This window comes from Vicugna pacos, chromosome 2 (assembly GCF_048564905.1).
Source record: "Vicugna pacos chromosome 2, VicPac4, whole genome shotgun sequence".
In the NCBI taxonomy this organism is placed as follows: Eukaryota; Metazoa; Chordata; class Mammalia; order Artiodactyla; family Camelidae; genus Vicugna; species Vicugna pacos.
Window position 1 is genome coordinate 73,555,945 of NC_132988.1, and position 13,669 is coordinate 73,569,613.

Genomic DNA, 13,669 nt, shown 5'->3' on the forward strand with positions numbered 1-13,669 from the left:
CTCAAGCGTGGAGGCTGTGGGGCAGCGTCCCACCATGCCTGTCTCCGTCTTCCTTCACTTCCCCATCCCCCTCCCTCCATACTTGGTGGTGCTCTGCTCTACCATAGCACCATCTACCCTCTCATTCAGTTGCTCCCTTAAATAGAACGCTTCTGCTTTTTTCCTCTCCCTAAAAGGCTTTCCCTTATCCTGCCTGGTGTGTCCTCCATGTTCAGGGAAATGTGACCAACCTCCTGACCTCTCATTCTGTCGCAGACCAGCTGTCTTCCATGTATTAACCCTGTTTAAGTAAGTCTTTAAATTCCTGGGACGCTCAGTCAGCAGCATCAAGAGCGGCAGCACCATCTGCTAGGCGTTTAACCCCCGGCTCCCTGTGATGGTGGAGGTGAATTAGAAACCCAGGTCTCATCTGGGGCGAGGCCTGAGCCACATAATATCTTAACACTCACTGGCAATTTTTCACTCATTCTAAGTGTTGGCAAAGTAAGTTTTGATATTGAAAAGGTAAAATTCTAGTACATTTATGTTGGTTTCAGTGATATATCACTGAACAAATAATATTTGTATACTCTGTGTTATATTATATAATTATATAATACATAATACTCTGTATTACAATATATAATATTTCAGCAAAATATTAGAAGCAATTTATATAGTCATTAAATACAAAATTCAGCCCTAGGCTAGTATACCAAAACATTTTGAATGACTTTATAATATTCTGTGGTTTCAAAATATATTTATTAACCTAGAGAAATGCTTAAGTTATAATGTTAAGTGGAAAAGAAATAGGATATAAAAATGAATTAAAAACTAGTAACCATTTTGATGTATTTTCATCATTTTTGCCTGCACACATAATCTTAAAAATATAAAAAGAGAACTGCTGTTTAAAAAACATTTTTACGTGTTCCTAGTAGTAACAAATCAACGCAAGGTGATAGCTCTGCTGTAGGTGCAGCATGTTAACCAGCACAAACCCATGGATGGCAGGTGACTTAAACCATTTTTATTGCTTCCACCAGTTCCTGGAACTCTTTTTTCCTACTACCAATTCTTCAGCACTGCCACCCTTAAAAAAAAAATCAACCCTTTCATTTCTCTCATTTCTTCACTGTATTTGCTCCCAAAGTCATCCCAGACCCTCGTCTTTGCACCTCCTAAGTCACAGATAAAGGGAATAGGAAGGGAGAACAAGCACACATTTCTCCTACTTCTTCTTCCCACCAAGATCCCCCTCCTTGCATCCCTGAAAAGACATGGTGCACTGTCACTAGAGAAAGACTGGTGGCCCATGATTACACAATTCCATTAGAAGATGACAGTCCCACTACTGCAGTTTCAGACAAGATCAGAATCTTGTATAGTAATTGCCTAATTCTGGCAAACAAATAAATATGCTACATGCTTTTAAAAGCTGTAACATAAGGCACTTTGGCATGTATGCTGAAAGGAGTTCTTATTTCTCTCTCTTATATTTGTTTTCAGGATGGGGCAAGAGACACTGAGAGCTCATGTGACACAACACTTGTCCTTCCAGACAGCTGAGTATTTCCACGGATAGACAGTGGCATGTACTTGGAGGAGCTTCCTTAATATGTATTTAGACAGCAGGTGTTTAAAACATAGTTCAGCCTGTCAGACAAAGAGCCATTTCCAGTCATTCCATTTGTATGCAGAATGCACTCAGGTCAGAGAATATCCCCAGATAATATTAGAGAAAAAAGATGTTCCGTATAGGCCAATAACAAAACCCATCCACTGTGGTTGGGAATTTGAGGAGGAAGTATATAAAGGAGAGATTCAAGGAGATGTAGGTTCAATTAATGCCTTGATAAGTTTTCCATTTTTATGAATCCCACCCTTGATTATTTTTTCATTGTCCATAATCTATTACAGCAAGCTCACAAATACACTGCCTCCCAACTGTGGAGAATAAGTTCCTAAATACCTACAAAGTGAAAGAAGTTGAATTTGAGACATTTAAGAGCCTAGAACATAAGCAGAGTTGACAGATTTAGTTTAGTATATAAGTCCCTTACAAATTAAACTATAAAACAGCACAGTACATAAAGAGATTACCAATGACTTTTTCTACAAATTAAATCAGTAATAATGGGTTTGTGCTTAATGAAATGGAGAGGAGAAAGATATCAAGTCCTACCTGTCATACGTCTGACTAACATCTTTCTTTCCATAGTTCCCCAAACCTTAGAGTCATCTTGACTGGAATCCTTTACTCACCCCACCTGAAAAACCGAGAGGAGGAACAGGACTAGTGATGGAAAGATTCATTTAATTTGGAATATAGTGAAATTAGGTGTATCCAAGAATTTCCAAAGAGGTGATCAGAAATAGAGGACTAAAAACAAAGAAGGAGACTAGGGGTGGAGATAGACATTAGGGGTCATGTAGGTGGGAATGGTGGAATAACGAAAAGGAAAGGAAGTAGGGCTGATGCTTGGAATAATTCAAAAGTAGTGAAGAGAGAAAGAAACGGAACAGACAGGGGAGACGTGATTTCCCCTGAGTCTTTTTCAACTCTTCTGAAGGTTCACAAAGGCCAAGAGAATGGAATTTTTCAGAAGAAATTGATGATTATCATGAGTGAATGTGATGGAAGGGTGGAGGGAAATAAGGACTGAGGTCATTGATTTGATGTCTGAAGTTGGCCAACCACCTCTGGGCTTCTGGACCCCCTATTCCATTAACCTGCTTCTCTCCAGGTCCAGAGGGTCTAAAGAGTGACTGAGCCAACAGGGAAACAAGGAACAAGAGTTTTCCTTTCCTTCATTGTCAGATTTGTTATTTCCATTTCCTCCTTCCTTCCTTCCTTTCATCTTCTCTTTCAAGATGAGAGGGTAATAGAATCAAATGAACTTTTCACAGAATGAAAGAGGCTTAATTATGTCAAGAGTTGAGCTACTTATTCAATTATTCAAATAAATAAATTGGCCATTATATTTCCTTCAGTCTCAGTTGTATTTTAATTCTTTGCATACTTTGAAGATATTTTTATTAATGAACATAAACATTAACTATTGAACAATAATGAAAAATGAAGAGTCTATGATTCTAACTGCCAGAGTTGGGAGGCCAGTTAATGGTCGTCTAGACTGACTGTCTACAGAAATCATATTTTCTCCTATGGTGTTTCCAGAAGTAGTTGCAAGGAAATCTCTTTGTGGTCAGTTTTCAAACACTTCTAATAATTTTAAAACTCTCCCATTCATTGTTCTGTGTGTCTTTAAAGGGAGGAAAACTAAGAGCAAAGGGTGGCTGTTAAAGAGAGGCTCAGTAATTCCTCTCACATATGATAACAATTTTCAAATATTTGAAGGGCTGTCATACTTCTAAGTCTTCTTTAATGAATTTATTTAATAAACATTTTATTGAGGGCCCTATGCAAAGATGATAAAAAGCTACTCCACCCTCCAAAAATGGGAAGTTGCAAAAGGAACCTAATTTTTGGTATCCTCTCACATCCCTCCCTTAGCCTATGCATTTCCTGATGGCTTAATGCCTTTTTTTCACCCCCCAAAAAGCATGGCTACGAGCTGGCCTGCAACAGGACAGTGGGAGAAACATTCATCTTTTGCCATGTTCACACTGAATCCAGTATTCAGTGTCACATAATTTGTAGATGGTGAGTTTAGAAAGTGAAATATTTTGTGGTGATTCCCAAAGATATCCCCTTGGTTCTCCTGGGAGGCATTACTATGTAAAAGTGAGAACGTGGTCATGTGGATAGCATCCAAGACTCTTCAGAAATAACTGCTTGGCCAGTTGTGTTGTGGAGAAACCCAATCTGGAGGGGTAAGAGAAGTAGTACATTCTCACGCCGTCAGCCTCTCTAGCAAATCTTTCCTCATCTGCTGGGCAAAAAGAGGAAGATGTTATGTGGATCACTGGGTCCATGCCTGAACCACAGGGTAGAGAATTCACACATTCAAAACATATTGACACAACATTGTAAACTGACTATAACTCAATAAAAAACAATTAATTTTAAAAAAATAATGTCTTTTTTTTTAACTCGGTATAGAATGTAAACTTTCCAAACTTATCTGATTTCTTTTTTAATGGCGGTACTGGGGATTGAACCCAGGACCTTGTGCATGCTATGCTAAGCATGCACTCTACTACGGAGCTATACTCACCCCCTCTATGATTTTTGACAAATACATTTCACAAACTTATATTAAGGGTGCAAGAAAAATGTTTGGCAAGAGTATTTGCTATCTAGAATAACACTCTTAAAACAAAAGAAAATAGTTCCCTTTCCACCCCCCATAGACTATTTTGTAGATGTGGAAATACTAAAAATAAGGATTAAAGTTTCCACAGAAATGAATATCTCAAAGCAGGATTCTCCATTCTATTTCCTCTCCGTATGTTTAGTATCTCATTTTCACACATCATGTGTGGTCCACTAAATTTAGATAAATTGTCTTGGCTGTGTAGTTGTAAATTACAAAAGAAAGCCAAGCTTACGGGAGGGAAGGTGTATGTTGTTTGGGTTTCCTTATTTTCACAATTAACAAGTAAAATACTGAATAAAGTAGTCAATATGGGGAAAATACTTAGGTAGAGTCTTATTCAAAAGCTTGCTACTTTAAGTAATTTCATGCCTCTCATAAGATGATATGCATGAGGATGTCTGTATCTGTATCTATATCTATATATGTAGCTCTACCAGGAGATAAATGCTAGGATTACATAACATTCATCTGGCATTCATGCTGTTACTACTAGTGACATATAAATACAGCCATATAATTGCAAGCTTTACTGAAGTAAGGTCTGTGCTGTATCATCTTTATGAATCCACCTACAGCACCAAATGTGTACATAATTACAAGAAAGGGATATACTTCTTGTGCTAGTCATTTGCCTGCTTACTCTTAGATTCATTCTCATCCTTCCCTAGTTCTGCCTGTATCTCAGGGTTTACATTTCCCAAGGTCCCTTGATAAGTGGCTCTGAGAAAGTGTGCCAAATGGGAAGTCTTGCTGGATTACTTGGGAGTGGGAGAGAGAAGTCAAAGTGTTCTGCCCTCTCTTCCTCTGCTTTGGAGGCATCTCTGGCATTGGCTATGCTTCCTCCATAACACCAGTTCCCATGGGCTAATCATTCCAATAGATTTCAGATCTCACAAGACAGCCACCAAGAGGTGCCAGCTCCCACTAGAAGGCTCAGCTTCTAAGCCCTGGTGGTACTCTGTCCTCTTTACACTCCATCCACCCAAACGGTGGTAACAGTTTCCTGCTTTTCCTATTTCAATATTGCCTTAGTACCTTTTTATTTGGTTCCTAGTTCTTCCATTAGTTGTGTAAACAATCCCCTGCACTAAATTTCTTCTGTTTGCAGTGCCCAAAGTAATTTCTATTTTTCTGAATGGCTCCTTACTGATACAGCTCTTGGTACCAGGAACAGTGGCAGGAAGCTGATATTCAACATGGAACTCTTAAGACTGTTTGATGTCTGCCTGACCACGAACGCAGTGAAAATATGTTTATAGGCAATAAATGAACACTAGTAAGTTGTGGCATGCAGTGGCATCATAATTATTGAATAAGCTGTGGTTTAATGAGACATGATACAAGGTGATAACAAGGCTTTGGTCAAGTAACTGATGCACTGACCATTATGATAATAATTATGATTAACAAGAATTACTAGATGGCATGGATGCTTCTGACTGCCCTGAAGAGTGTACACAAGGAAAAAGACAAGCCTAATGCCTTAAACTTTTAATGCAAAACCTTAAGCAAAGTAGCCACATTCCGTAAGCCCTATAGCCATAGAGCAGACATAGCTGAGAATCAGGCCCAAAACTTGATAATCTAGATGGAAAAGTTGCAACATTACCTAAATGTATAGTCCTATCAGGGATTTTATGCTAAGATAAGGGCCCTTATAAACTACAGGGATTTCTCGTAGCTCTGGAGGCTGGAAGTTCAAGATCAAGGCATCAGTATGGTCACCTTCTGGTGAGGGCTCCCTTCCTGGTTCATAGCTGGCACCTTCTTGCTGTGTCCTCCCATGGTGAAGAAACAGGGGTTCTGCAGATTTTTTTGTAATGCACTAATCCCATTCGTGAGGGATCCACCCTCATGGCCTAAGCCCCTTCCAAAGGCACTACACCCTAATAACATGAACTTTGAGGGTTAGGATTTAAATATATGAATTCTATAGTGACAGAGTCATTCAGACCACAGCAGAATATATTCTAAGACTATTCAGGAGAATGAAATTCAGAAGATTGAATCAGGCTGAATTTATTGACATAGGTACACCTGGCTGGGATTTAGGATCAAATGTGTTGGTTGAAGAACCAGGGGGTGGCACTAGCCACCTATTAAGTTAGTAAAATAATGCCTAAGAGGTGTGAAGTAGAGACGGCAGAACTTGCTTAGCATATTGAAGAACAGTGCTGTCAGAAATATGAGCCACATATGTAATATCTAGTTTTCTAGTACCCATATTTTAATCCAATAAATTTTCTTAACTATCACTTCAAGTGCTCAATAACCATGCAAGGCTAGTGGCTACCATACTGGGGACCACAGGCATAGGTAAGGAGTTTGGAGAATCCTAGAGATTAGGATTTGGAATGGGTTCATAATGTGCAAACTGTTGAGCCACTCCCAAACATACACTCACCTTGAAGGGCCCAGAAGATATTCTTTTGCCACAGTATTAAGAAATACAACTACAGGAGCCTATTCAGATAAAGGATAGTTGACTCCTGTTATATAGCAGCATTAGGCTGTAGTTATATTGAAGTTAAAAATGGTTAGAAGTGAAGAAGGATTCTAGGAAGATGGCAGAGTAGAAAGTACCATGAATCTGTCTCCCCACCTAAGCAACAATTGCTCTGGCAGAATCTGTCTCCTGGAACTATTGGAGACTTGAAGTTTCCAGGGAAAGGCCTGGAAGGGAAAGTCTGATTAATTTTGGTCAATGTCAGTTCTTAGCATAGTAGCAGTTACCCCACCCCCAGCCACATGGCAGGCATTGTGTGCCTATTCCTGGAGCAGCCAGCACACAGCTTGTAAGAGGCAGGGTGAGCAAAAAGGACCCAGTCTTTCTAATATTAGGGTTCTGGACTCTGACTGCCAACTGCTGCCTCTGATTCACAAAGGTGCAGACAAAGAAATAGGCCGACAACGCTGCTGCACCACCCCTCATTGTTGCAAGCCCCTCCTCCTCTGACTGAAGTGACTTCCAGAAAATTCAAAGGGCTGGTGCCCTTCCTCTCACTTCATTTTTCTCTTTTTCCCATTTTTGGATCCAAATAATAAAGACTAGGACATTCAAAATCAACTGCATTTACAGGTAAAATTAGAAAGTGATTATGTATGCCTAGGGAAAGATGCGGGCTCAGAAAAGACATAAGAAGACTTTAAGTTTACACTTCAGGCTCATCCTTGGCACACAGACAGTTTACAACAATAGAAAAACCAAAAACAATAACAGAAATAGTAAACCCTAGGAAAGGGGAATATCTGATTTCCAGAATTGCCACATTATCACATTTAAATACACAGTTTTCAACAAAAAAATCAAAAGCCATACAAATAAATGGGAAAGTATGGCTTTTCCTTTAAAAATCAGGAACAAGGGAGGGACGCCCACTTTCACCACTTCTATTCAGCATAATAATGGAAGTTCTAGTCAGTGAGATTAAGCAAGAAAAAGAAATAAAAGGCATCTAACTTGGAAAGGAGGAAATAAGATGATACCTTTATGTGTAGATGATATTTACAGACAGTATCTATTTGCAGATGATACCCTTACATGTAGAAAACTCTGAAGATTACACACAAACTGTTAGAACTAATAAATGAATCCAGCAAAGTAACAATATAAAATCAATACACAAAAATGAGTTACAACTCTATACATTCACAAGTAACAATCTGAAAACATGAAAATTATTCCATTTAATAATAGCATAAAAATAAAATACTTAAGAATTTACTTAACAGTGAGACAGTAAATACTAACAGTAAATTAGGTAAATACTTATGCAATGAAAACTGCAAACTATTGCTAAAAGAAATTCAAGAAGACATAAATCAATGGAAAGATATTCCATGTTCATGGATTGGAAGACTTCATATTGTTAAAATGTCTATATTATCAAAAGTGATCTATAGAGTCAATGCAATCCCTATCAAAATCTCAACTTTTTGTTTTCAGAAATAGAAAAACCCATTCTAAAATTTATATGGAATTTCAAGGGACACCAAATAGCCAAAACACTCTTGGGGGAAAAAAGAACAAAGCAGGAAGATTTATAATTTCTGATTTCAAAACTTATTAAAAAGCAGCAGTAATCAAAACACTATGGTACTGGCATAAAGATAGACATATAAGACCAATGGAACAGAATAGAGTCCAGGAATAACCTCCCCCATAAATGGTCAAATGATTTTTGACAAGGGCGCCAAGACCATTCAATGGTAAAAAAGCAGTCTTTTCAACAAATAGTGCTGGGAAAACTGCACATCCAATATAAAAGAATGAAGTTGGATTTTACTTAACATCATATATGAAAAATAACTAAAAATGGATCAGAATCCTAAATGTAAGACCTAAAGCCCCAAAACTTTTAGAAGGAAATATAGGGCAAAATCTTTACAATATTACATTGGGCAATGATTTCCTAGATAAGACACCAAAGGCAGAGGCAACAAAAGCAAAAATAGGTGAACTGAATGTCATCCAAATGAAAAACTTTCATGCATCAGAGGACACTACCAAAAGAATAAAAAGGCAGTCCACAGAATGGGAGAAAGTATCTGCAAATCACATGCCTAATAAGGGATTAATATCCAGGATATATAGAGAACTCCTAAAACACAGTAACAAAAAAACAAACAACCTAATTAAAAGTAGGCAAAAGACTTGAATAGCTGCTTGTATATCTTCTTTTTTTCCAAGGAAGCTAATGAAAAGAAGCTCAAGATCACTAATAACTAGGGAAATGAAAATCAAAACTACAGTGAGATATTACGACCATTAAAATAACTACTATAAAAAAAAAAAAAGCAGAAAACAAGTATTGGTGAGGATGTGGAGAAACCGGAACCTTTCTGCCTATCGGTGGGAATATGAAAAATAGTATGGCAGTTCCTCAAAAAACTAAAAATAGAATTATCATATAATTCAGCAATTCCACTTCTGAATATAGACCCAAAAGAATTGAAAGCAGGCTCTCAAGGAGATACTTGTATAGCCATGTTCATAGCAATTGCTAAAATGTGGAAGCAACCCAAGTGTCCATGAACAGATGAATGGATGAGCAAAATGTGGTATATACACACAATGGAATATTATTCAGCCTTTAAAAAGAAGGAAATTTAACATGCTACAACATAGGTGAACCTTGACATTATACTAAGTGAAATAAACTAGTCACAAAAAGATAAACACTGTATTCCACTCATATGATGTATCTAAAGTACACAAATTCTTAGGAACAGAATGTAGAATGGTGGTGGCCACAGGGTTTGGGGAGTGGAAACTGGTGAGTTGCTATTCAATGGGTATAGAGTTTCAATTTTGCAGGATGAAAAAGCTTGAGAAATTTGTTGATGCACAAGAATGTAAATATACTTAATACTTACTGAACTGAACACTTAAAAGTGGTTAAGACAGTACGTTTTATGATGTGTTTTTTTTTACCATACAATAAAAGATGGTGCAAATAAAGTGATTCTTAAAAAGAAAATAAAACGGTTAGAAGCATGAGAATGGATGCTGAGTAGTGAAAATAGCAGTGTGTGCTAATGATTTTCGTGTGTGCTCCCACACGCATTCCCCACCACTGCTCTATTCTAAATGTACCATAGGCTGCACTATTTTCCAACCTTCTTTGCCAATCACTTCTAGTTAGGTTCAGCCAATGAGAGACACGGTGGAAAACTGGAGGGAAGAGGGGAGGTAAAGTCATGGTATTTTCCTTTTACTGCTATAGATAGCATTTCCAGCAGACTGAGTCTTCTTTGTGATCCCAGCCTGCAAAAGACAATCCCTCCCTTTGTGATGACACTTCCTGCAGGCAGCCCCTGCCATGGTTCTAGCTCCTGGTAGGTAGACCCACTTTCTTGGATCTGTTTACTGCAACTCCTGCTGATTTCCATGGCTTAAAGGTTTCAGTGGCTGCTGGATGTTGTTGCTCATCTTCGGTTTACCTCACCACTCATTCTGACTTGATTTTTCCCTCTCCTGTTTACTCACTCCCTATATTCATCTTGATTGAAATAGAACAGTTTCTGGTTTTTTTCAGCTGACTCCTGACTCATACAATCCTTTATTAAAGATGCAACTAAACCTAATCCACATGGAGACATCAAAAATCCCCGTAAATAACATTTGACCTACACTGACCTTTTAACTAAGGCCTACATATTTACTCCTATGTTTTGTAGAGCTTTAAGTGATTGGTATATATTTATGAAATACACAGACACACACATACATATTAGGAATTTATCTTACATGCCATGTACTACAGTTTTTGGTAATGAGATTTCTATAATCCAAGAGCACCCCCTATAATACCTACAAATGTGGATACCCAGGAAATGAATTTTTAGATGAAAACTGGCATTCAGGAAGTTTTCTGGAGCATGCTCAGGACCAAATTTGGGAAGTGAAGGAAGCAATGCAGTCACAACAAAGGCGTTAGTCGCTCCCATGGGGGCTCTGGAGCTGGCATGTCCCTTCGGAATTAGCATACATTGATGTGAGTGGGCTAAGTCTTAATAACCCATTTGCCAGGCATTGGCTGCAGACAGATGTCCCCTCCTGGCACTGGGCATGACCTTGGGCAAAGCAGCTTTCCCTCCTCAGCCCAGGGTAATTATCAGGGAGGGCATCTCAGTGGAGAGTCCACTCCCAGCAGATGAGAAAAGGAGTGTCTCGGTTCTGGAGAGGGGAATCAGAGCCATACACCACAACGTTCCCAGGGGCCACTCAGAGCCACTTGCTTTGTATAATACATTCTGAAACCACCTCCATCCTGCCCCCCACCGAATCTTACAAGGGAAAGGTTAGTGAGATGAACTACAGCCTTTTCTGTTGCAGCTGTTCTGGGACCACAAGTGACACTCGTCAGCTGCCTCCTGCACAATCCACTCACCCTCAGCTACCTCTCATCCTCTGCTGGTCTTGATGGCTGACCTAGAACCTGGTTCTAGACCATGGTTTCAGGCCAATTTAACAGCAAAATGGGGCAAGAGAATACTGAGAATTCCCCAAGTATACTCCTGGGGGCCAAATACATTCCTTCCCACTCCTGTTGTGAAATAGCAGCTGGACCTCTGACACCACAGGTCCGCAGAGCCCTGTGGCCCGACGGGAAGGGCCACTTGCACTCTAGCCTGGAACTGCCGCAGAGCGCCTTCCTGTTTCCTGCACCAAGATCACAGAGCTATTGGATTACTTACCTCTCTGGGTCTCAGTTTCCTCACCTGGAAAATTAAGAGAATTACAGAACACGTTTTATGGAATTGTTGTAAAGATTAAATAAATTAATGTACATAAAGCACATAACAGTACTTGGTTCATGACAAACCATGTAACAGTAAATTCTAGTTTTTATATTAATTCACGTATTTGCCACGAGCCACAAATAAAGGAATACAAGTATATACAACATGCTTAGAAAACACAGTACTGTGTTTAAATTTATTTTAATAAGACTTTATAATTTGCTGTTGTAATTTTAAGTATATTCCCTTGATTTGCTTCAACAGAAGTTCAAGATCCCTTATCATGTCATATTTGAAGAGAAAAGCTAAGCCTGAGTGCATGAGAGAGTTAACATTCAGGTACATAACTTTGACCAAGAGGGTCTAGGAGCCATTGGATAAATCTTCTCTTCCACTCCTCAGATGGACCTTCTCAGGTGCGTTTTACAGGCTCCTCAGAGGGTTCCTGGTGGGATCACAGAAGTGATCAGCTCAAGAACTCCCCAATGAATTAGCTTGTCCTCCTCCTTCCCTGTTTGACTCTTCACAGTCCCCACTTCTTTTCATTTAGATCACATCCCCAAATCAACTACATACCAGGAAGATCTCTCAGGCTCTGCCCTTTGTGAAACTCAGGCTAAGACAGCCATTACCAGAAGTAGCCCAAGAAAGCAAATGCTCAAGATGAGATTCTGGACCTGAATCACTCTCTAATCACTCCATTGCTGGTTGACACTTCCACTGGTGGTGGATTTGAAGTGCAGGAGAAAGGGGAGAAAGGGAAGTATTGGCTTCCATGGGAAGCAGTAGCAGTTTGATGCAATGGTAAGTATAAGTAAGGGTTGGGGGGGTTGTCTGGTTCTCGAAACTGACTTTAGACACCTTGAAAAAAGAAAAAGACAGGTTCAGATTAGCCAACTATAACTCAAGATAAGCTGTGAAAGTCAGATACATTCAGGGCAGTGTTTAATGACCATTATTTCAGCAGCCATGGAGCAAGCTATGCTAAAGATCAGGACCTGGATTTGCATAATAGTAGCAGAGCCACAATGAGTACAGTAAGGCTGTGCATTCAAAGTGAGACTCTAAAGCCTGGGATGGGGACAGTCGGTAGAAAAGCTAGAGAAGCTTGAATCCCCAGATATCCTTGAACCCTCGGGGTCCTCTCCCTTACTAGAGGAAATAAAATCTCCCTCTGCCTAGATAACCTGCAAAGTTCTCACTTGTAGCAGGTGCCTTAAAAGACGATGCTTGTCCTTCATAAGATCTACCCATGCCTCCTCTCTTTGAACTTTGATCAATAACTGTGATGACATCACAGCACAGTCTGAGTAGAGGAATAAATACACCAGAAGAAAACAGCTGTCCCAAAGAATTCTAAGACCTGGGCTAACATTATGACCAGGAACTGGAAAAACATGCGAAAGCAGATCATAAAGTATTGGACCAGAGAGACCTGAGTAAGACTGCACAGGAACAATTGATTGACACAGTGACACTCTCTAGTGGTTCAAGATTTGAAGTCTTAGCAAGGAGTCCTGGAGGCATTCTCCATATACTTCTGGCATGACCCCTTGAAATTGGTACGGCAGGTCGTGTTCCTTGGGAAGCGTACTCTGAGATGGAGATTACTGTGCAGGAAGCTTATTAGTTTAGCAAGTGCTCTCAGAATCAAACCCTGTGAAAGGAATCAGAAATGGACCAAGGGAGCAGCTGGGTTACAATGCAGTCTTAACCAAGGAACCCTGGGAAACTTCAAAGATGGGAAGACCCTTCAGAATTGCTGAGGTAGACTGAGACTGGGCTTTTATACTCACACATTGCCTGGGCACTGGATTTAGGCTGCCCCCAGGAAGGGGTCACTTGGGGCTCACAATGCTAGTGTGCAAGCAGAGATTCATCATATTGCCATAAGAAAGTAGGGGTGCTGCTACACAGCGGGAAGCAGGAAGAAGCATGTCTGGAACCCAAGAGATTCACTGGGCGGCTCTTGATTCTTTCATGCCCTGGGATGAGTTGGCAAATTCAGCCACTTACAGCCCAGTAGCCATATAACATCTTGTTGGGATGAAGGTATGGGTCACCCAACATTAGGGAAGCAACCTAGACCCACCTATGTGGTGGTGCAAAGCTAAATAAAATCTGGAATGCATGATGAAAGATGGTGTATATTAACTGTA

General features: G+C 39.7%; 1 protein-coding gene across 1 annotated transcript in view; it reads right to left on the reverse strand.

Moving 5' to 3' along the window:
• Positions 1-3,002: 3,002 nt before the first annotated feature.
• Positions 3,003-13,669, reverse strand: part of CNOT6L (CCR4-NOT transcription complex subunit 6 like) — a 106,003-nt gene continuing 95,336 nt past the window's right edge. The window contains exon 12 of the mRNA XM_072941930.1: positions 3,003-3,875. Within this exon, the coding sequence (XP_072798031.1) occupies positions 3,840-3,875 (36 nt within the window). The 3' untranslated portion in view covers positions 3,003-3,839. The remainder of the gene's footprint in view (positions 3,876-13,669) is intronic.